The sequence below is a fragment of the Meleagris gallopavo genome, chromosome 16 (assembly GCF_000146605.3).
Source record: "Meleagris gallopavo isolate NT-WF06-2002-E0010 breed Aviagen turkey brand Nicholas breeding stock chromosome 16, Turkey_5.1, whole genome shotgun sequence".
Lineage (NCBI taxonomy): Eukaryota > Metazoa > Chordata > Aves > Galliformes > Phasianidae > Meleagris > Meleagris gallopavo.
The window spans coordinates 8,255,501-8,279,984 of record NC_015026.2 but is presented as its reverse complement, the minus strand read 5'-3'; the positions used below and the strand labels follow the sequence as shown (position 1 = coordinate 8,279,984).

General features: G+C 45.2%; 1 protein-coding gene across 1 annotated transcript; it reads left to right on the top strand.

Annotated features, from left to right (window-relative positions):
• Positions 1-31: 31 nt before the first annotated feature.
• Positions 32-24,162, top strand: LOC104913492 (voltage-dependent T-type calcium channel subunit alpha-1H-like; the record flags this gene model as incomplete). Its single annotated transcript, XM_019620565.2, has 10 exons — positions 32-160; positions 725-850; positions 1,553-1,642; positions 2,573-2,765; positions 9,738-9,889; positions 11,588-11,697; positions 12,854-12,987; positions 13,577-13,647; positions 22,544-22,621; positions 24,046-24,162. Coding segments are annotated over 9 exons (1,083 nt in total), but the record flags the coding sequence as incomplete, so codon positions are not given.
• Positions 24,163-24,484: the final 322 nt, after the last annotated feature.

The following is a 24,484-nucleotide window of genomic DNA, read 5'->3' as shown; positions in this document are numbered from 1 at the left end:
AAAAAAGGCTTTATTGTTTTGCTATTTTTTCAGAGTCATCAGCAGAGCCCCAGGTCTGAAGCTGGTGGTAGAAACCTTGATCTCCTCCTTGAGGCCTATTGGGAATATTGTTCTCATCTGCTGTGCTTTCTTCATTATCTTTGGGATTTTAGGGGTGCAGGTATAGTATTTCCCTCATCACTGCCGTCTGTAAGCACCTGCTGCCAAAGAGTTTTTGTCACCTGGGGTTAAGATGGAAGTAATGAGTTTGAATCTCTCCAGGAGAAGATTTCACTCAGTTGTTAGGAAAGAAAAGCCAGACCCTATAAGGAGTGCTCAAGAGTGGGGTTGACATCTGCTCATTGGAAGGTGCACAAGATTAGAAGACAAGACCTCCCTGGCTAGGGGAAGGGAAAAACACCTGGCTCTGTGTGCTGGGATTTATAGGATAGCTCTTCCTCTACAGGAGAGATTCCTATCCCCCATCATAACAGAGCAGGACTGAAGGATCTCCTTCCTACTTTTGTGTCTGAGGCAAGAAGCAACTCTGTCTCAAGACCTGAATTTTCACCTGAGTTCATTTCCTGCTGTGTGTGTTAAGACAGGTATCTGAGTTGGGAGGAAAGAAAAGGAATTTGAACTTGGCAAAAGGTTCTATGAGGGGACAGAAAGATAAATCAGGGGGACGGATTTTCCATAGCTGCTCCTTTTTTTGTTTTCTTTCTTTTTGGCTTCTCAAATACAGCTTTTTAAAGGCAAGTTCTACTACTGTGATGGTCCTGATGTGAAAAACATCACTACAAAGACTGACTGCACTAATGCACACTACAGATGGGTTCGGCGGAAGTACAATTTTGACAATTTGGGACAGGTAAAGTCCTCATTGAGGGATTTTTTGTACCAGTTTTTAGTAAGTGAGCATTTAAAATGTATTTTTGAGAAAGGTGTAGAACATCTATCAGAGGAAGCTTCCAAGAACAATGTAGATATCATCAATCAGAGACAACTCTGACTTTGGGTGGGAATGAACCAGGTCACCTGTTGATGTTTTGCAATCAGACTGCCTAAAGTTATACAGTTTCTCTTTAATAAGAGAGTTTTGTCTTAGAAGAGCTGTTTTTGCATGCAGTCCCTTTTGTATGGGTCTCAACTGTCACTTTTAATCTTTTGGTTTCCAGTTGTTAGATTTACAAATGAAAAAACAATAAGATCTTCTATACTGGCTAGAAAGTCCACAGTAGAAACTGGGGTGTATGATTACTTTATAAAACCTCATGACATTTGGGCAGCCTGACATTGATTTTTAATCATGCTTAAGCAACTGGGCAGCCTGATGTGGCTGAGCAAAAATCAATCTATATATGAGGGAAAAGTCGAGTTACCAGTTTGCTCACTTTTAAGCCAGACATGCAAACAGGTAAAATCAAACCACAATATGTTGCATTTCTCCACCAACTCCGGGCCAGATCATGTGTTAGGACCTGTGCGTTGTTTTGTTGAGCATTGCCCATTACTAGTTTCCTCCTTGAGAGCTAAAATGCTAGAACAATCTTCCCTGCTTTTCTTCTTACAGGCTCTCATGTCCTTGTTTGTCCTTTCGTCCAAAGACGGCTGGGTGAACATCATGTATGATGGTCTGGATGCTGTGGGTATTGACCAACAGGTAACGTACCGAGAGATTAAAAGTGCTGCCATCAGAAATTCCATACTTGGGTGACTGGTTTTTGAAGTTCCATAACCTGCATACATTTGTATCTCTTACTTCATCAAGCATCAGTGATATACCCAGTCAACCCTCATTTTTGTAGAATCATAGAATCATGATAGAATCATAGGAGGAGAGAGAGGAGCAGAGTTACGGGACCTACTTGAGGTCCATGTCAGGCTGCAGAGGGTTTCTGCCCTCTACTGAACAGCTCTTATAGTGGCTGTACCCCTTGTAGTATACAGCCAAGCACTGATGGGGATTTTAATTACAATGATAGTTCTTGAGTTGTCCCATGTGTGCTATTGCACTGTGGTTCTGTGGAAGACCTGATGAAAATGAGCAAACATGCATGAGACGGGAAGACAACCAGAGATGTCATGAAAGAAGCATTCTGTGATGTGAGACATCAGAAAAGGTTAGTCAAGAGTCTTCAGTGAGTAGTACGTGATTGTAACTACTTGTAACTCTTGCATTCAGTTTTCTCCTGCTTCAGAATAACATTAGAAACATTAACAGTGAGCACTTATCTCAAAAAAATAAGCTGAATCCTGTCTTTACCTAAAAAAAATCACCCAGGTGGGATGATACAGATGAACTGGGATTTATTTTAAGCTATGTGAAGTAAGTGCCAAAATAAATAATTTCCATAAGCCAAGTTATGGAGAGTAGGGCAGGTTTTACAAAAAAAAAAAGCAGAACAATTCCAGTCAGTAAAAAATGAATAAGAGGAAAAAATGTAAGTCCTCCCAGCACTCTCCTCCTCCCCACACAGCTGTACTGTACTGTACTGTCTTTTAGCTACGTGGTGCCAAATATGCCGACTTGCACACATCTCATCCACATCACTTCTCCTCTCTCTCATTTTTTTCTTCTCCACCTCACTAGCCCATCCAGAACCATAACCCTTGGATGCTTCTCTACTTCATCTCCTTCCTGCTCATCGTCAGCTTCTTCGTGCTCAACATGTTCGTGGGGGTGGTGGTGGAGAACTTCCACAAGTGCCGGCAGCACCAGGAGGCAGAGGAGGCCCGGCGTCGGGAGGAGAAGCGTCTGAGACGCCTGGAGAAAAAGCGCAGGAGTAAGGAGATGTACCTGTCTGGTCGGTAGACTGCGTTACAAACCAAAATCTTTCTGAGCCCTGCCTGCTCCCAAAGCAAGACTTTTCATTTCTCTTTGATTTTGTTTCCATGGGATTCCAAGAGGCTGTTTTGCTTCGTTACTTGGTTGGCGGTACCTTAAGTCTCAGGTTGCCAACACCCTGGAATTGTCCTCTACAAGCCTGATGTAAAGCATTACCTGTTTACTTGGCTGGGGAGCAAATCCTCCTCCAAGCAGTGTCCTGTAGCAGGAACTGGCACGTTCTGCAAGGCAAAGGTGTCCCTAACGCTCCCAAGCACCAAGCAGAAGCTCGTGGTGTGACTGAGGGATGCAGTGAGTAAACAGCTGCAATGCTTGCTGTGCATGTGAAGGCCGGTCCTGAGGGTATCCCTGAGGCTTAATGTGCCGCTTGCATATGATGATGGTGATGGTTTCATTTATCAATTCTTTTCTTAGCCCAAGTAGTTGTAATGCTTTTTAGCATCCTAGTGCATGGCCCCGCATGCTACAACCATGATGCATGAGGGCATGAACATACCAAGAGCCCTCAGATGGGGCTGTCCAGAAAAGCCTTCTTGGGAAGATGTCCATTACAAGAGATGCTTGCCCCATCACAGGCTGGGGGAAGTCCTTCAGTGCTACATGCTGGCACTCTGTTTGTCGTGCAAACAGTATTTGTACAAATATTGGCCAGATGCAGGACCATTAAGGTGCAACAGAAAATCTTTAGCTGAAATCTGCTTACTAGTGTATTCAGTAGGAATGATCAGATCAGACCAGAGAAACACTGGAGCATGTGCTCCTTTCCTCACTCAAACCTTCCCAGGGTTTCTCATGTATTAATTCTCACCTCCACTTCTCCTTGGCAGGCTTCACCAGGGATAAACCTATAGCACCTGGAGGGTATTCCTAAGGAAACCACCAGGAAGTCTGCCACAGTAACTTCCCAGGCAGTTCGAGCAAACAGAGATGGCCTGTGTTAGATGCTGGCAAGTGTTTTGCAGGAGTAAGCAGGGAGACTTGGCCACTGTGATCAGGGATAAGGCTGGAGTGCTTCTGGCCCCGCTTGCCAGAGAAGGCTCTTTGCCTAGCACTACGCTGTGTGTGAATTCTCTTATAAGGATATAATATCTCATTGTGATTAAATGGCTAGTTGTCTCCCAAACATCAACCCATAGGTATTCATTCTAAGCATGGAAATTGCATTTAGATTGAATAGTCTTTTGTCTGGCTGTAAAAACATAGCAATCAGAGGTTTTGCTGACAGAAACCCCATCCCTAGCCAATTTCTTCCATTCATCCACACACTTGAATCGGATGGCAGGCAGCTCTGTCCCTTGCAGCTCCATTCCTGCTCTTTTGCTTCTCTTTATTAGAGTCACAGGAGACCTCAGCACTAATTTCTGCACCCTCATGGCCTTAATGACAGACTGACCTGGCACCAGACTGAAGGCCAAGCCCATTTTGTGTTAGCTATTGTGAGTTAAGAAGGTGGGTTAAAATCAAACCTCGGTCAAACTAGCCAGTCACAAACAGCCTCTGAATCTCTTTGAAGATTTAGAAAAATGCAACTGCAATTTCATTTCTCTTTTCCCATCTTGTTCTTTAAGTTTGTCTGGGGCTCCAGCTAGAATTAGAAGAGGAAGCCCTGAAGGCAGCATTTCAAGCATGATAAAAGCAATCTGTTTCAGGCTCCCTGAAGGAGAGAAGGAGAAGTCCTCCTGCATGTGCAGTTCTTCTACCCCAGAGTGCTGACCCAAGAAGATGCTCAGATAAACTCAAAGGTTATATGCGAAAAAAATAACTTCTGTGCAGACAAAGAACATAAAGCATCCTTAGAGAAAATAGATTGAGGCACAGGTAAAGTGGGGTAGCTTATCCACAGCCAATTGTTGTTCCTGATTAGTAAGTAAATCTTATTACAAGCACATCAGTGGCTCACTGCTAGGCACTGAAAAGAGCCAGTCCTTGTCAAAGTGATGGACACAGTTACGCTGTCCTTTAGCCAGCTAGATATAGATAGGATGGAGTCAAGAAGATGTTTTGTGCTGCAGACCAAAGCACTACAGAGATATAGGCTGTAACAATTCACTGAGAGCACATAGGGAGGAGGACAGCTTTCTGGAAGGGGATCAAGTCCAATAGAGCAAACAAGAGTCTAAACATTTGGCCATGTGCAGGGCTTCTGGGAGGTTACGTCTGATCATCTGGCTCTGAGGTCTCCTACCTGCCTCTGTTCAGCCTGGAGAACTCAGCATCCAAGTTTGCGTTGTTAACGGGGCAAAATCAAATATCAGATACATGTATTGGAGGTTTGTTATTTTATATATATTATATAGATTTGAATGTTTGGAGTTTTTTATTTAAATGGGAGCGGTTTTCTCCTCCTGGGTAATTTAGAAAATTATTGTATTGGTTTAAAAAAAAAAAAGTAAAAGGAGCAGTCTCAGAAAGATGTGAGATGCGGTTGGTGATGTGTGGCCGTGGGTCTGCTGGACTGTTGGTGTGCGTGTGCTGGCATGGGATGCTGCACAGTGACGAGGGGCAGACTGCCCAGCTCACCATGTACCCCACCTCAGTACTTCTCACCCACATGGTGGAGCGGGTGGAAGAGAGCCCAATCCCCATGGGACAGGATGGTGCACGGGAGACAGGTGGTCCTGCAGAGGAGGCAGGAAGCCACAATGGGCAGCCTAGCTGTGCTTTTCCTTCAGCTGCCATTCCTACCTGAAGAGATGGTAGGGGAAAGAAGCACTAGGGCTGTTAACAGCAGCCTCCGTCCACCTGGAGTTGCCCATCTGTGTGCCACCTTGTCATTGTGTCCTTACTCCTTTCTGTTGTGATGCCTTCTATGTGTGGTGACCCTGTGTGTGTTTCTGTATATGGAAATCTTTGGGCACCTGTAGGTTCCTGCATGCAGGAATGCACCATTTGGGCATAGTAGGCTGCAACTCAGAACTGGGAAAGGTTTAAACCTCAGCTTGTCAGTGCCCCATCCAAGCAGACCCGAGGCAGGAACTGTAAGATGTGCAGGTTGGGTCCAGGGTTTGGACCCAGCTGAGCATGGCCAGCACTGAGAGGAGGGAACTGCCTTTCTGCTTATCCCTATCATCAGTGTTTTGACAGTGCCTTTCTGGGTGCTTGTGGTGACATGGACTCATCAGTTCCTGTCCCTTTCTTCTCTCCCATCAGCTCTTGGTGAGTGCTTTTGTAATCCATGCACTGCAGACACTGTTCATGTGCAAAATAGGTGCAACAGCTCTTCAGCACTGCAGTAAGCAGTGGGCTTGCCAGTTAAGTCTGCTCACATGAAAGAAAAAAAAGAAAAAAAAGAAAAAAAGAGGGCAGGGGGTTGAATATGCCATAGAAATGTATTTGGTGTGTTTTTTAAAGATAGAACTGCACAGAGTACTTTTTTTTTTTGCAAAGATAAACTAGAATATTTTTCTGACACAGTCCCTACCTCCATCAGCTCTATCTACCACTTAAATAAGTGCGGTAATTTAATCATCCTGCCGCTCCTAAGCCTTTTAATGAAGTTCTCAGAAGACACCGACTGAAAGCAGCCTCCCCAGATTGAAGTCTTTGATTAAAGTCACATGGATCGGTTTGATCTCCTCTGCCTTCGGCACACGGGGCCAAACCCAACCCACCTGCATCTGGTGAAGCCAGCAGCTGCTGAGCAGAGCGAGGTCAGGTCAGACACAGGCGGCACCTTGGGCTTCAAGGGCTGAAAGTGGGTTTGGGGGACACTCTGTGCCAAAAACGGGGCAGAAACTCCAATTGTGGCATCTCCCAGCACAGAGCCGAGCATCTGGGCTTTGTAGAAGCAAGAGGCTGGTTTTGTTTTAAGACCCGACATAGATACCTTTCAGAGCACTGTAAGCCTTTCTCTCTAGGGATGAGCAATCATGGGCAGCACACAGTGGTATTTAAATTAGCCCATCTCAATGCCGTGCATCCAGCAGAAACATCTGAGCTGTAACTAAAAATTCAGGCACTGCATATCTTAGCGTTTAATATTTCCAACTAGGGAATTATCAAACCATCTTGCTTATTTTTCCAGGCAGCTGCAGGTATAGAGCTACTCTGTGCCAAGCATGCTTATAAAGCCATTAGGGCTTTCTAATGTTTCATGCAGAGGAGAATAATGGAGGAGCTTTAGCAAGCAATTGTAATGCCAACCTAAATGGTTTTTAGCTGGGAGACAGTGCTTCATTAATTTTTATGTCAGCAGAATCACAAGCAAAGAAGTTTAAATACTCGTCAGAGAGGTGAGTTCCAAGCATTCGCCAACATTCAGAAGTGGAAACGAGACAGGACTGTGGTTTTCCTTTTGTCTGTGTTTGATGGTGTTCCCTTTCCCTCCCATGTTTCCACCAACTCAAACCATCAGCTGCAGCTGCAGGGATGCTTGTCTGCATTTGATGTTTGTCTGCCAGTTGGCCGGCTGGAGTCTGATCACAGAAGCTGTTTCTGTGGAGCAGCCAGGCACAGGTTGCATTTTGCCTGCTCTAACTTATGATGCATTCAGTGTTCCCTGTTTGCAGTGCCCAAATCCCCACCGTCCAGGTTCTGCAGAGCCCACCTCTCTGGTTGAGCAGGCTGTAGCTGCAGGTGTGTGCAGTGAACACTTCCACCCAAACTGCTGGAGGGTCTGAGCTGTAGTGTAGCTACATTGACTGATTTCTCTCTGCTTTCACCCTCCTGCAAACCTTTTGCCATCATGGGGTTGCCCCATCCTAATACCAGCATCACCAAGAGCAGAAGCTGCCCTGCCCTTCCTGCGCTGCCCTGCTCACTACCATTAGCCTCGCATGAGCAGTATCTCCTCTAATGGACATTGCATGGGTTGCTGCACTGAGTATGACAGTGTTGTTGCATGTGTTTCCAAGCATTGCCGACTGTATCGCAGACTGTCCTTGTATGTGTACCCCCAGGAGATGTTTTTTTCATCCGTTAATCTGGCTTCAGGAGTACAGAACATACTAACCCTGAAAGGCGTTCCCTAGGGCTCCCTCATCTTGGCTGAAGCTAAACCTGTCCCAAGTTTCATGGGCAACCAGATGACCAGGGTTAGCAGGGTATTCAGATCCAGATACTGCCCACCATTGCTAGTGTTCTTCTGAGGTCTGTTAGTTAATTGTTAATCCTTCATAAGTAGACCCTTACTATATATAAAATCTGTTGAGGGTATTCTCAAACCTTCCCAGAAGTTGTTTTTTCAATTTCCAAAAAGACATTTACAGGGGGGAAAAAAAAAAAAAGCAACAAACCAAGTGTGTCAAAATCCTGAATACACACAAAAGCATATTTTGCAGACTTCAGTAATATTTTGTATTTTTATTATTGCTTTTTAGACACGCCAGAGCAGCCGAGCTCAATAGCAAAGAGAGTCCAAGATGGCCGGTAGGACTTAGGCACATAAGCAACATGAAAATGGATTCAAAAACAGTTGTGTTTTCTTTCACCTTGTATTCCCACACCCTTCAGCAGAAAAAAAATAAGTCTGCGTGACCTCAGTCTGAAGGAAATGTTTTCAGAATGCCTCCACTCCACTTTTAACTGTCATAAAAAATAGAGTAGTTGAAAGAGAGCAGCAGATTCCGTTTCCTTTTATCTCATTTATTTTAAGGTTTTGGACTCTAATCTGGCATTAGTTGCACTACCAATAAAAAAATCAAAACCAACCACATTTCAAGAGTCATTCCATCTGAAAGATATTAACATGATGAGAGGAATGGATTATGTATTTCAGGAGGGCACTGAGTGCTTTCAGCCTCATTTCCCTCCCTGTTTTTAAGGTGAAGCGACACCCTTTTTCCCAACTGTTATTACACTTAAAGCTGAATTTGCTGCAATATTTGCAAAACTGCCCTTTTTATTATGAACAATCCTGCTCTGGCATAGTGTGACCCACCACGTCTCTTCCACTTGCAGAACTTGCACTAATGCTGAGTTTGACCTTGAGTGTCCACTCTTTGAATATTTACGTTTCTTAACTTCAAAAAGAGAGTCCATCTGAGTGGCCTCAGCCAACTCATGGTCACAGCCTAATTTAAGAGATGCATGCAGTAAATAGAATTCAGTCATGGGGCAGAGTCCAAACGCTTGCCTTGGAACAGCTCTGCAAAATTGGTCACGTGCAGAAGTTTCCCTGTTTCAAAGAGAAGAAAGGAGCCATGACCGGAGGCAGAGAGATAAAATTAACGCGGTCAGAGCGTAAATGTTTTCTAGATGCAATCATGCCCTTATTATATTTGCAGAGGAGCTTTTCCTGATGGTCTCTGTAGAGAGAAGCGCTGAGCACTCCGTTCCATTGCTGGTGATGCTGTCCTGTGTGCTGTAACCCTCACGCATGTGCTCCACTTTGCCACAGCGTCGCTGTGTTTTCTGTAGACCTCAGTGACACACCAGAAGCCTTCTCATGCAGATGTTGAGCTCAGGTTATGTTTTTCTCTTACTTACACGTACCATGTCAACAACTGGTTGAGAAGAGATGTGTTGGAGTCCCGAGCAATAAGACCTGCCCTGGGCCTTTTCTCTAAACTGGAGTTGAAGCTTTGCTGGATTTGGAGCTTTTTGGTTCTCGTTTCCATCCTGCTTGCCACCCTTCCTGGTTTGTGACAGAGTCTCATTACATGAAGGTTGTCCCCTAGCTTGAGGCAGAGCAATAAGAACAGGGAACCCTGGGGAGAAGAGGACCTGGCTGTCAGCGCTATGGGGGTCCCTTCTGCAGACCCAAGGAGTTTGGCTCAGCCTGGAAACCCCACTGTGGTTCTTGAAGACCTCACTGCTGAGTAGAGGCGCTTTGCCTTCAATCAGGTGCTCCAATCAGTTCTCCCAAGGACTTTGCCTGCGCTGTGTGTGTGTAAGGTGTGGTTGTGAGAGCTGCCAAGCGAGCAGCAGGGCCTGTGCTCATTGCGTTGCCTTTCTTTGTCTTTTCCTGCAGAAGCCCAGCGCAGGCCTTACTACGCTGACTATTCTCCAGCACGGAAATACATTCACACCCTCTGCACCAGCCACTATCTCGACCTCTTCATCACCTTCATCATTGGAGTCAACGTCATCACTATGTCGATGGAGCACTACAACCAGCCAAAGGTAAGAGCCATCTGTCAATGTGTGAAACGCAGCCACGTGGGCTCAAAACTCTACTTTTGCTAAGAAAACGCTGGTCCAAATACTTTCTCTCCTTATCCCAGCTCTGACTAACTATCAGCCTGTAAAACAGTTCTGTGTTTTAGTCCAGGGTTTTAGAACATTCTGTTAATGGATATAATAACGAAGCTAATGCATACAGAGCAACGTTTTTTCAATGAGTTTGAAATAAACCAATTCTAAGTATAGCCTTTCTTTTTTTCCTTCACATATCCTCAAGTCCTTTTTTTCCAAACTTCTGGTATAAATCACATAGCCTGTACATTTGCAGCATATATTAACCTTCCATTGCATTATTGTTCGTGGAGCTGTTGGCTTAGTGTTTGCTTTTTCAGTGTTGCACGTTCTGCCAGGTAACCTGCAAATGTCTCCTGGGAGCTAAGCCAGGGGGCACCAAGCCACAGAGTAATGTGTGTGTTTTACGCCAGCAGTCTGAATGCTGTTCTGCCTCCATCGTTCCTTTACATAACAGTCTCTGTTTCACATGTAAATGTTATTTATCCAGATGAGATCGTATTTATACTTGTTTTACATTCACGCTTAACAGCGTGGTGTAAACCTGAAAGCAAACCTCACAAATGGTCCAAGAATTCGGGCTTAGGCAGTGAGCTTTATATGAAATAGAAAATAGTACCACATTCTTTTAACTTAGCTATTCCATTTTAGGAACAGAAGCAGGGACAGTGAGTAGTGCACTGAGGATTTCTAACATCTGAAAAACTTTCAGCTCCTGTTCCCAAAAAATCAGCATTTAGAGTCAGCAAAGCACAGCCATCACACTGGTGTGAGGAGAACAGCTTTCCTGTGGTTTGAGGCTTCCTCTGTCAAGAGAGCAGAAAAGCCTTTTTCTCCTCCTCTGATGCATTTTATTTCCAACTGTGTCTGTTTTGAAGTTCATTGTTGTTATTTTTTATTGTAAGAGACCTGCACTTCATTTAACTAAATTCCTCTTCCTTCCCTCCTCTCTCCAAATCCTTACTCAACCAAAGAGCTGTTTTATTCTGCAGCTATCTATTTTAAGATCCAAGCAAGATTCTTTTGCTATTGTTGGCCTCTAATTCCAATCAAATCCATTATAAACACTCATCATCTTGAAGTATAAACACTGTGGATTCCTGACTTCCGAGAGCAGCTCTATAGAGAGTGAACATTGCACCAAATATGGATATATTTGCCCAGCTTTAGAGATGTAACATTTTTCAAGAAGGCAAGACTTAATCCATCTCCAATATTATATATTTTTCCTGAGTGCTTTAATCAAAGCTATTGTCCTAAGGATTGCCATGCAGGAATGAAATCATCCATTAAGGCAGCTCAGAAAAAGTAAACTTTTTTAGTGGGAAAGTGATACAATTTTCTCTCTGCCCCAGACCCTGAGCAATTTATGTAGTGAAGTTGGAGGACTGATGGCTCTTACTGTTCTTAGCACATCTAATATTAGTGCTTATGAAGGTTTGGTCTGCATCAGTGTCTAATGCTGTGTTTTGCTGTGTAATTTAGTGCAATTTTGTACCAGAGTTCTGCAGTCTATTACATCACTAGTTCTTACATCTCTGTGTCTTCCCACCCTTGTGTCTGCCAGTCCCTGTGCACTGGATTGAGGAAAGGGCAGATTGATTTAATTGTTGCCTCTCTTTTCAGTCCCTGGATGAAGCCCTGAAGTACTGTAACTACGTGTTCACCATAGTTTTTGTGTTCGAGGCAGTGTTGAAGTTGGTGGCATTTGGTTTTCGAAGGTTCTTTAAGGACAGGTGAGAGTATTTTAAACTCCTTTGTAATTGGGACAGAGCTGTGGTGACCCAGTTTCAAAGCCAGTTGCTGAATAAATGTAGCATCACTACAGTAGTACCGCATGCTGTGCTCAAGGGAGAGCAAAGGGCTGCCTCTCCATGGGTGCAAACTTTATAGTATCGGAACTAAAAATCCTAAAAGCAGCTGGGACTGCTTTGCAGAGGGAATTCAGGAAATCCTACAGAATTCTAGACCCCCTCCTTCTGCCATTATCTGCCTCTCTGTCAGACCTGACCAGCTCAGCCTAGCGGTCAGAAAACCTGTTGGCATTAATGTAGTCCTCAGAAGAGTAGTTTTGGCAGTGTGCACTCATGGAGTTCTGCAGGCAAGTCTGTTCTGCTGCTGGACCCACCCATTCCATTGGTAGGCTGCTGGCTTTAGAGAAGCCCTTGGCGAAGGTAAAGACAGTTGTGTTCAGCCGCACTGCCTTCAGATCCTAGCTTCAGAGACCTACCGATCATATTCTACCATTCAGCCAGAAGCCAGAAGTGTGTGAGAGCATGTTATGGTCTGGCAACTTGCTGAGGAGCAGGGTGAGATCAGACACTTTTCCACAAAACCAGTGTGTTTGTTTTATTTACCGTGCCTGGGTGGTGGAAGCTGCTATGAGCAACATTGCTTAAGAGGGAAATTGTATTGGAAAGACACTCAGTCTCACATCTCACTGTATTGCAGTACTGGTGTGGAAGGTCCTCAGCAATTGTTAGGCTGTGAATCAGTTAAGATACTCAAGTGGAGTAATTTAATTGAAGGAACAGGTGACACAACATGTAGCATCTGTGCTGCATCACATCGGAGGTCCATCTAGCCTAATATCTTGTCCCTGCAACTGGATCCAACTGGATACCAAGGGGCAATAGGAGCCCCAACATTGGCAGTAGCACTTCCCAGTATAGAATCCCAGCCAACAGCAGCTTGTTGCTCAGGGCTATGTGCCAGCTTCAGTGAGTTGTTTTTATACCACATAGAAGATCACGGGCATAGAAGGTATGACAGCAGAGAGACCATTAGAATTTGCTTGTGATTGATTTTGAAAGTTAATTCTCTGTTTTTGGATGGCTGTCAACATGCAATTAAATTTTTCTTTTTATTGTCCTTCCTCTCTTTGTCTATTAGATGGAATCAGCTGGATTTGGCCATAGTTCTCTTATCAATTGTGGGAATCACGCTGGAGGAAATTGAGATGAACGCTGCACTGCCCATCAATCCCACAATAATACGCATCATGCGGGTGCTGAGAATAGCAAGAGGTACGGCCTGCTCCGTAGGTCTTCAGCCATCCCTCCAGACACGTCAGGAAGCGGTTTGGCCATTTGTTCTTGTAGTCCTGCTGTTTCAGTTTGGTTTGAGACAGTTAGGAGATAAGCCTGCAGAATGTTGATTCAGGAACAAGCCGGGTGGGGTTTTGTGGGTTTTTCAAGAGGTGTCTCAGATTGGTCTCTGATTCAGACCTGGGCTCCCTGTCCTTCTGTGCCAATACCAGACAAGATCAGAAACTGATAGAGATCCTCCAGTGGTGGAGGATCAAAGCTTGAGATGATGCTTTCTCCCCAGCAAAGTGTCTCCCCATTGGTCTCCCATTTTCTTGCTGGGGCATGCTGTAGTTTTTGTGACGTTGGGTTTGTTTCACTAGTGTCACTAACATTAGTTGTTGTGGGATGTAGTAGGGATGTTTGGATTTTTGGTGGGCCCTCCCAGGATGCAATGAGTTTGCCATCTCTATGATGTGAAAGCAAGAGAGATGGGACCCCTCATTTACAAGGTCTGAAGCTAGATTTCCTTGCTGGGTTCTTGAGATGTTTCCCAGCTCTGCTTAACAGGATTTGGTTCTCATTGTAGTGCTGAAACTGCTTAAAATGGCCACTGGAATGCGAGCTCTCCTGGACACAGTGGTACAAGCTCTTCCCCAGGTAAGCTCCCAGACTTCATCCATGCCTGGTTTGTTCCTCCTGACAGTCTGTGCCTTTTGGGCCTGGGGATGGCTCTGAACCATGGAGCTTGGTGGGCACTGGAAGCCAGCTGGGAAGGATGTCAGCTTTTTCCACTGCCACCAGCACCTTGATAGAGGAGTTTTGCCTTGTCTACATAGTCTGTGTTAGATGGGAGAAACAGGATGGTGGAAAAAGAGTTAACAGAGAGCGTGTTGCTGTAGGCAGAGCTCTTCTAAGACACAGAACTCACTGAGAAGTTCAGGAAAGACTAGAACAGACAAAGAAAGCTATTGGTGAAAGCTCTGGAACTGGTTAGCTTCCAGCTCAGCAGGTTTCTTTGGAAGGCAGGAACAGCCACATTTATTGACATATATTGACAGAGGAGACTTTGAAACCCCAAGTGGGAGACGAATTTCTGAGTATTAAAAGCCTGAAGTGAGGTCTCAAATCACTGAACTCTCATGTGCTGCAAGAAGAACAAAGATTCTGCCAATCTTAATGGCACTTGACAGGATCATTCAAGTGGTCAGTTCCTGGGACTACTTTCTTAAGGATCAATTTATTTGGGGGGGGGGAGAAAGAAGGAAAGAAGTTTTGCTGACCTGTACTCCTCCCCCCAAAAAATCTGAAGTGCATCAGAAGAAATCCAAGAAGTTTAGGGCTCCTTTGTACTTAAAATCTTACACTATTTGTGTTCTGCTGATTTGTGGGTTTGGTGTTCAAATTCCTGATCTTCCTGTCTTTAGAGTTCAGCTGCCTACACATTCCTATTTCATGTAGGAATATATAGCAGGCAGCACTGGAGGTGGGGAAGGGACTCTGGATTCTTGTGGATTTATTCACTCCTGAACAAGATGGAGTGAAGATGCTCTGAGATCAGAAAGGAAACTTTGCTGTGCTTTGTCCAGAAACAAGTGCCATTATGGGGTCTCAAGACCTCAAGGATCAAGCAGGGAATTAGTAGGACTAGTGTGTGTAATTACCCAAATATACCTCTTTGAGCTAGTTGCTATGTGCATGATCTATTAAAAGGAGCTAGGAAACAAGGGGAATTTCTTTTTCTTGGAAAGGCCCATCTACTTTTCATCACTATCATAAAGATGTTTCTAATGTGAGACATTTGCCATTTGGTATTCAGATCTCCTTTTCAGTGAAGGAAAGCTCCATCTTGGCAGGGACTGAAGCATGGAATTTACCAACTTGACCCCTGTTTTGGCATTTCAAGAAAACTTTTGATTTGTGTCTTATTATTTTTCTTTCGAAAGCATTGTGATTACAGAGTGTATTTTCTCTCCTTCATTCTTTTCTTTCCCCCAAACAATAGGGTGGCTGCAGGCCAGGCTTTTTGTTTCCTCTGGGTGTTCTTGCAGCTAACATTCAAACTGAAGCCTCTTTTACAGGGAAATCCCCAGGGATATTCCAAGCAGATCTGGTGCCGATAAAAATGTCGCTTTGCCCATCAGTGAAATCCTTAAGATGAGCAGGGAAGTTTGGAGAGACCACTTCCACAGTGGTCACTTTTCATAAAGCTACAGTTTTCATTTCAAAGGCAGGGGAGGAGTTCCTACTCCAGTTATTTTAGTAGCCTAAAACCACAGCTGGGAGATCCTCACTGAATGTACATAAGTGGCAAGAAAAATTAATTCCATGTTTATTCATTCAGGGGAAAATTCTTCATCTGGTGTTTGTAGAATGCCCATTTATGGGCTTACAAACATAAGATATTACCATTACAGTGCTCATCTTTTTCTTTCTCTTTTGGTTGACTTTCATCAGCTTCTTGTTTGGTTTTATTCAGCATCAGAGAGAGCCTGAGTAAATCCTAGAGAACCAACTATCCCCAGGCCTGGGGGACATGGCCATTTTGATCCAAATTTGTGGATGTCATAAAACAGGCTGAGTCTCTTCTCTTGGAATACAGATTGACCTCAAGCTTCTGTTTCCAGTTCAGAAGGGCTTCCTGCCCTGATGCATCCTCCTGTTCTAGTAAACTGTTGTCTACCCTTGTACGTAGCCCCTCTCCTTCACCAGGAGTCTGAAAAGAAATGGAGGAGAGCAGAAAAACAGAAGCAAAAGATACAGAAAGAGCAGTCAGGAAAAGATCTCAAAATGGCACCATCTTTGTCCACCATCTCCATTCCCTCTTAGCCCCAGAAAGTGTTTGGGTTGTTTGAATCAGTCATTACATCCCTGCTGTAGGCCATCTCTGCTTGTGCTGTCCTGGTTCTTTTACCCCCACCACACAGTGTTAGGACAGTATCTCCTTTTCAAACAGGAATCCATTTTCCAATTTCACAGCTGGTTGACTGAGAGGTGAAGCTAGTAATGGGGCCAGGGTCACCTAGAAAGGCAAAGTCAGCCTCAGCTCTGACCTGTGGTGCACTCTTTTGGAGAATAAAAGAAGCCTGTCATGGACTGTAAAGCACAAATTGCTAAAATCTGCTGCATTGGTGTAAACTTGAAATAGATCCAGTGTTTTAAACCTAACAGCTAAAAACAGAGCTGGGTTAGCACGACCAGCACTGACATCACCACTCAGATATTGCAAGACCCAACTCAGCCAGTTCAAGGCTGTTCACAGATTGAAAACTTCCTTGTGACCACAGAGGCCAGCTCCCAGCATAACACAGGGCCCTGAGCTCTGAGCTGGACTTCAGCGCGTCTTAAAAGCAACCCTATCCTGTTTAAGGATGGGAAGTGTTGAGGCATCAGCCATCCTCTGTTGGTGAAATGCATTCTTCCAATAGGTATATACTCTTTCTGCTAAAAAAAATCTGATGTCTTTCAATCTGAATTAGCCATGTTTGTTTTTTTCATTGGATGTTACTTTGCTTTTATCTTCAAGAACTTCTTTTTGGAGGTAACAAGAGAGAAAATAATCTCTCGCATTCTCACAAACAGAAGAGCATTGAAGTCCTTTGATCTCTCAGTATGAAGCATATTTTCAAGACCTGTTTCAAGTTTTTCACTCTCCTTTATGAGCTCTGGCCCCATTAAGGTTATGTAATGAATTACACCACTCAAGCTTCAGCTGGCTATTCACTTGCTTATATGTCTGGTGGCTGCATTGGTTTTGTACGCAGTGTCTGCACCGTAGGACAGTAATAGTAATATTACTCAATAGTAATCTCAGTCTCTTTCACATCCCCTGCCCCGCAATGTACAATTCACTCTGTAGCATGGTTGGCCCTTGACCCTCAGACTCATAGCTTTGCATTTGCTGAGTTAAGATGCTTATTGTGTAAGTGGTCCCCATACCAAGCAGCCCAGCTCAGTCTGCACAGCATTTCTAGTATCAGTTGGCAGTAACATGCAGCGGTGCTGAGCTGCCACCACTGCTTCTGACAGCACAAAGTGGAGTCCAGCCCAGTTGCCAGCCTGGCTCTGCACCGCCAACAAGAGGAAAATGTGGATTTTTCCTATCAAATCTTGTTTGCAGGAATAGCAGCAGACACAAAGGGAGCAAAAGGTGTTGGTTTATCCATGAGCTTTTTGATGTCATGATTTCACTTCAAGCAAGTAACGTAGGATTTTTAATTCTGAAACAAATGAGGCAGTCATGGAATTGCAAGGCACAACTGAACAGCTACAAGGACTTATTTTCCAAGGCGGTCTGTATAGCTTTGTTTCTTTTTTCTTATGCTCATCTGCACCACTCTAATTCTGCTGCAGTGACTGATTTGCACCACTGTGACGAGGATTGAGATCCAGCCCATCTATTTAGACAATCTGGGTTCTTTTCCTTTCTTTTTTTTTTTCACTTGGTCTGTGGACAGCACATTAATTAAATGCAGGACTGTCCAGCGTATCTCCTCCTTGTCTTCAAAGCTTGGAACTCCCCCCATGTACAGTCTGTGCCAAGAAAAAAAGTGAAGAACTCCTCATCCTATCCGTCCCCTGAAGGACAGTCTATAGTTTGTTCCTGTGCAGGAGTTGAGCTCTTCTTAGTGCTGCAGTTTCTGTGCTTATCTGTAGCTCTTGAACATATTTTTTGGCATTGTCTAATGGCAGTTATGGGACATGCACAACAGCCTGCTTTTGCCAGGTGCTGGAAACACAATGACTGTGAAGCAAGAATAGAAATGTCTTAGCAGCAGGCGTTTCAGTTGAGTCTGGTTCTGGAAGATGGGTAGGTAGGTATGTGTTATGCTACACACTGGAAAGCCTTGCAGAGCTGCCCGAGAGATATCCATAGAGAAAAGAAGCAGAAATCACTAAACAAGGAAACCACTGCTCTGCTGGCTGGTAGCACTGGTCACTGTGGGGCTCGGTGGATACACAGGGAGGGGAGCTCATTCCGTTCAGCTAGTGGCCCTGTATTTGCACCACTCAGATGATCACAGCCTCAAGCTTGTCTGGCTGGCCCTTTTCCACTACTCTTGGAATTCATACAAATAGCCTCTCTTTTCCAGGCAAATATGTCCATTTTCTCTTAGGTTTAATGCACAAATTAGCCTGTGTTTTCTTGCTTCCAAGCTTATTGCTCTCGTTGAAGAGCGCTGGAAGGAAGATGAGACTCATGTCCTTGGAATGGATTGGCAGAGGCTTAATTTTATGAGAAATTGCTCTTGACAGGTATCCCTGTGTGCACTGCCTGCATGGCCAACTGAAATGCCAAGGTGTCGGCCAGTGATGCAGAAATAATTGATGTCAGAGCAGGAAGAGGCACGAGAAGAACCTCAGTGTGTCTAAACCAGCCACTGCAGGAGTGGGACACCAGAAGACAAATATTTCATCAATGCCTCATCCAGAGCAGGGAGAGCAGAGACCAGTGGGTGCTTGAGGGATTTGGGCAGGATCACACAGCTGGCAGTGCAGCAGAGGAGTGATGGTGCCCAAGTGCCTGGTATCAGTGCATTAACAGTGAGCACAGTGACTTGCCCATAGCACTTGGCATCTGAGCATCCCCAGGGGCTTTCTCACAAGGAGTGAACGCCACTGTCTGTGCGATATTCAGATTAGGACCAGAGGCACAGCAATCCACAGGGGAACTGGCCTTACTGCTAGCAGTGTGATCTAATACAGAGGGAAACTGAGAAATGGAAGAACTCAGATCTCATCTGTTATATCCCGTTGACAGCAAGACTGGCCTGTGTCCAGAGGAGCATCTGTCACGCCTCCTGCAGCCCAGCATCACTTTGTGTCACTTGGGAGGCACAGCACTTGCATATCAAGCTAGCACAGCTTGGTGTAGTTTCTCTGCAGCCCTGTGCTTGCAGATAATGGCTTTTTACTGGCATAGGTCAGAGGTTGGGTTCTGACAGGACACACAGTGGTTCCACAGTGTCACTTAGGGAGAGGCAGAAAGCTAATGGCAGAGGTGTCTGCAAGAGCTAAAGCAGGGACAGCCTTCCCAGGTCACGCAGGAGTGGTGGGAGAAGGGTTTTGCTGGAAGTGTGGAGAGTAGCTTTCCTCACTGCTAAACAGGGTTATTCCAGGACTTTTGCAATGGCAGCCCACAGATCCAGCTGGAATGCACTGTATTGAAGGGAGGGAGCTCCTTGCACTGGGCCTCCCTACTCCTCTGCATGGGATGGAGAGCTCTGCCTCTCTCCCCGCAGCATCCCCTGCCCCAGGCACACACACTTTAGCCAGCAGCAGATAGCAGCCAGAGTGCCAGGGAGTGAAGGTCCAGGAGGAATCACAAATATTTACCAGTGGCTCCATCTTCTCCTGTGGTTTCTGTGAGGTACTTAAGGACACCAACAACTTCTCCAAGATGTTCTTCATCTCTGCTTCACTTCTTCCAGGCCCCAGCCTCCCCCCAGTACTGGAGCCACAGTAAATGATGGATAGCCCCTGGCTGATAGAGGCTGGGGTTATTTGTAGTTTTCTCTGCCCAGCCAAAGGCACCAGTCAGGGGGAGCTTGATGGATAAACACAGCATGGGCTGTCCTGTTAAGAGCTGCTGGAGCAGAACCACTTTTCAGAGCCTGCCTGGGTGACTGGCTGCCAAAGCTGATCTTTCTGACCAGAGTTGGATGTCTGTTCTTGATGGAGATTCCAGCACAGGCATCCCAGCCTTTGGATGCTGGGAAAAGTGCCTGGACGTGCTTCTGCCCCTTCCTGCTGGTTGCAGCTACATGATTCACGCATAGCATTTTTTTGTCTGGCTTCAGTGGATCTCAAAGTGCTTTAGAGACATTAATTACCTACTCACAGGGGTATTAGAAATGGGTATGCTGGGTTACAGGAGGGGAATGACTCACCCAAGGTCACAGGCTCACATGCAGCCTGCTGTCTTAGCTGCTCAGCAGCTGCTGGCTGACCTCACTGCTTCCACCTCAGCTCATCTTAGGAACGTGCCTGGGGTCTTTCTCTGTGCTCATGTCTTGGTGAAGGCCATGGGCTGACGAGGACCCTCCTTTCCTTTACTGAGAGATGCAGACCAGAGAGCCACACGCTGGGAGAGACAAACTATTAAATCTGGCATTGGCTTCTACTGATTCAGTATAGCCAGAAGCTGCACAAATAGACTTCAGCAAAGTGGTTTGCTGAAGCACCTGAAAAAGAGGTAATCCGTTTGCTCAGCTGCTTTCTCTTGAGCATCAGGTGTTCAAAGGCTGCTGAGCAGCTGGTACTCTGTCCAAGTCAGGAGCTGTGACCTCAGGATGTCTAGATACAGGATGGGATAGAGTTTAGCACTAAAGATGATGCCATCAGCCATCCTAGGGTCTTTCATTTGCTGCTGTCTCCTATGTGGTCACATTTCCACATTGCTGTCAGACTTCAATCCCTTTCCAAGAGATCCTGTGCATCAGCCAAGCTTTGAAACTGCCCCTTTGACTGCTCTCAGCCCAGGGCAGATACATCCTCAAACACTTCTCAGCCTTATCATGATGTCCTGAGCCTATACAGCAGCTCCGTGAGTGCTCTCTGAACTAGTTATGGGACATGTTGGTTCAGTAATGTAATTTTTCACAATCTTAAATACAGAGTCTTCTACAATTTCTCACTGTGCACATTGTTTATGAGCAAATGTCAGCTCAGTTCAAAACAACCAGTTATCAGCATTTCTGCCTATAAGGCTACCGTGCTTTGTATGTTGGCAGCTGGATAATAGTGTTGAGTGATAACCTGGTAATAACTTTGATGTTAGTCTAAATTCTTTGGATTTTCATCAATGCCAGAAGTTTGCAGGCTGACTTGTAAAGCATTAAAACAGCAGTAAAATTTTCAGCTTATAGGTTGCTTTGAAAAAAAAATCCAAGCTCCTCTTCTGCAGTGCTACAGCATCAGTCTTTCATTTACATTCAACCTAGAAAACTTGTTTATCGCTTTTGTATGTTATTATTTGCTCACTTGCCTCCCTGGCAGGATGCATGTTCCTCCTTTCCTGTGTTTTCTGATTTGCAGTCATTTTGCAGACTTCCTCCCCATGTCTTACAAACTGTCAGTGGACCTGCAGACTTGAGCTAGAAAGCATTACTCCAGAAGGCAAAGAAATCCATGCAGTGAAATAACCCAGAGCAGCCATCCACATCACTGCATTATCTCTATTATTCCCTGGAGTGTGGTAACAGTGTTAGTAGAATTGCAAAGCTCTATGTGTAGGAGCCTGTTTAGGCTTTATTGCAATTACAGTCTCCACTGGGTGATTGGACTGTTCCCATTTCTTCAGTAGAAAAAAACAGACCAAACGAAACAAGAAACACCTACCCCATAGCTGTGTTAATTTGGGTTATCATTATTATCCTGATAACTTTTCTGATGCCATTAAGCAGCATGGTAGGAATATCCAGCAACACCTCAGAGAAGAAAACTCTCTGAAACTGAAGAGTTAACTGGAAGGCACCTTGGAGATGGTGAATCCCCTGGGTACCCAAATCACCACCCAGCTGTTACTCAGAGGTAAAATGAGGCTCTCGACACACATCTAATGGGGGAGCAGTCGCTCTGCCTCCATCACAAGCCGATAGACGCAGGCATTTAAAAGTGGCAGGAAAGGTAAACGTGGCCAGAGTTAGTGGCAGGTAAAATGCAGGCAGTTAGCTGGTCAGGTCACTCTCCCCTTTGCGTTCTCTGCCTGAATCACCAATAATCTGCACTCTGAGGTGCTTTAAAGGCTTAGATTCTGGGGTGGATAAATGTAATGCTGTTATTATCAATAACCTCTGGGTTCACTTCAGCATCGTTGCACTTCTGTTACCATCCCCTTTAGCCTCTTTGCAAATGCCTGCTGATACCTGGTAGCAGCACACCACGCAGCGTTCAGACTGCAAGATGCTGCATCCAAGTGCTGGTATATGGAATAAGGCTTTTCCTCTGAGACACTGAAAGCTCGAAGTCTGGTAGTTGTTGCTGAGAAAAATCTGTAAATGTCTCTGGCAAGGCTGGAAGAATATACATCCTACTGGAACACGTGTTCCTTTTCCAAAAGTCCTCCAGAGTAGCAGAACTGTTGAAAACCAGGCGAGTCCTCCTGTGGCTCAGAACATGTCTTGAAACCTTCAGCCTTCATGCTCAGAATTGCAAACCTGGCAAGCAGAAGGGAAAGGTCCTTAAAACTCAAAGCAGAGCACACAGTCACTTAAACCACCAGCATCCCTTAAGCTACCCCTGTCTGAAATGCAGTGCTAAGTGACACTGGGGCTGCAGCTGTGGGCTGGCCAGGTTATGGCAGAGCACAGCATCCCAAGTAAGTGGAAATGGGATAGAGAGGCACCGGCCCAGGGGCTGCTTTGCACATAGGAGCTCCTTCCCCTCTGTGTCTGTCACAGCAGAATCGTGGAAGGGCAGCAGGATGCTGGAAGCCAGGAGATGAAATGCCCCTGGCCACTGGTGTCCTTCTGTTGCTTGTATTTAAAATGTGATGGAGCAATTGAATTCGTGACCTCAACTTGCCTGACCCTTCTTCTGCTTTCTCCTTGTGTAGGTAGGGAACCTTGGCCTACTTTTTATGCTCCTGTTTTTATCTATGCTGCCCTGGGAGTGGAATTGTTTGGCAAGCTAGGTGAGTAATGTGCCTGCCACAATTTATTTCATCCGGTTGATATTTATTTGATACCTAGCTGCTTCCTTTCTTCCCCTTATTCTTGGGTCTTCACAGCTCTCGGTCTGAAGATTAAAGCTTTCTCTTGATCTCAGGGTCACGGGTGACACATGAAGATGTAATACAGAACCTATCCAATGCGCACACACACATGAGAGGTTTGTCCCACACCACCCTTGGCTGTAGAGGAGCTATTTAGTGTTTAAATATAATTGTCTAGCGTGGATGTGTTCGCAAAGATGGAAGCTTGCTACTTCAGACAGCACACGAGTCTGCTGAGCTGGATGGCAGTCAGATTCGTGTTGGAGTAGTGCCACCATAAACACCTCCCTCCTTGCAGCTTCCACCACACTCCATTAGTTTTGTGCACTTGGCTGACATTGCTCTTCCAGCTGCCCAAGTTAGTCCATCCATTGTTCTTCTCAGCATCACTTTCCTCTCTCTGCATAAATCAGGAAACATCACTGGTTCCTGCAGGTCCAGCGTCGTTTCTTCCTCCAGCTCAAGATGCACGTGTCCACCTCTCCAAAGTCAGGCAGAGGCAGAGGGAAGAGCATAAACCTGGCTGAGCTGGGCAAGCAGGGCAAGGCAGTGAGTGCCTGTAAACGTGTAGTGCAAAGCAGACGTGTCTGCCCTCCCAATGCTTACATCCCAGATAGCATCAGAAGGGCCCATCCTCCATGGTGATTTTATGGTTGTCATTAATCCCCTTTATGAGTTCAGCCCTGTGCTCAGATTACAGATGCCTGAAAGCAGAATATTTCTTTCAACCCAAGACAAATTATTTTTCAGTCTCCACAGGTCCTGTGTCCACCTCAAATGAAATACTGTGCATTTTATATTACTTGTCTGGATATATGGATATGTATTTATTCAGCCACAAAGGGGAAAAGAGTCTTATTTGCAGAGGTACCTTCTGCTGTGCTGAATCCTTTCCGTGTTTCCAGGCACAGCCTTGCCAGTGCCAGCCCCCAGGTACCCCAGCACATGGCGGGGACAAGGCGAGCCCTAAAATGCCTAATGGCAAAACTCCTGTGCAAGAATCATTGCTGCCTTTTATCAGGAAAACATAATGAGCTCATGTTTTATTGAAAGAGGATATTCTGTATGCTCAATTTGCATTCATTAGTATGTTATCTCTGGGGGAAAAAGAAAGAAAAAAAAAGGAAAATTAGTTGATTTTATTGCATAGAAATAAACCTTACCCTAGGTAGGCCCTGCAAGAATGATCAAGGTGGGAAATGTAATCAGGAGAATAACAGACAAAGCACACTGTGAGGGGCAGTGTCTGTTGAAACACCGCAGCAAAAGGGGCCCAGGGGCAGCTCTGAATGAGCATTGGCAAACAGCCTTCACTGATGTGCTCCCACCTCATCCTCGTGCAGACTGCAGTGAAGAGAATCCTTGCGAAGGGCTGAGCCGGCACGCAACGTTCACCAACTTTGGGATGGCCTTCCTCACCCTCTTCAGGGTGTCCACGGGGGACAACTGGAATGGTATCATGAAGGTGTGTGCAATCTCTCTTCCTTCTTCTTTATCCTTCTTCTTTATAGATATGGAGCTGCAGTTTTCTGGCAAATGTAGGCACCTCTGGTCTGAAAACAAAAACAGTTTCCTTAAAAGTCAAGTGTGTTCTCAAAGCGTAGTATTACCCAAGTCTTGCTCAGCCTGAAACTTCATATTTTTTTTACCATATGTAGTATTCTTTAGGAAAATGGAATCGTAGAATGAGTTGAAAAGGACCATAATGCTCATCCAGTTCCAGCCCCTGCTATGTGCAGGGTTGCCAACCACCAGACCAGGCTGCCAGAGCCACATCCAGCC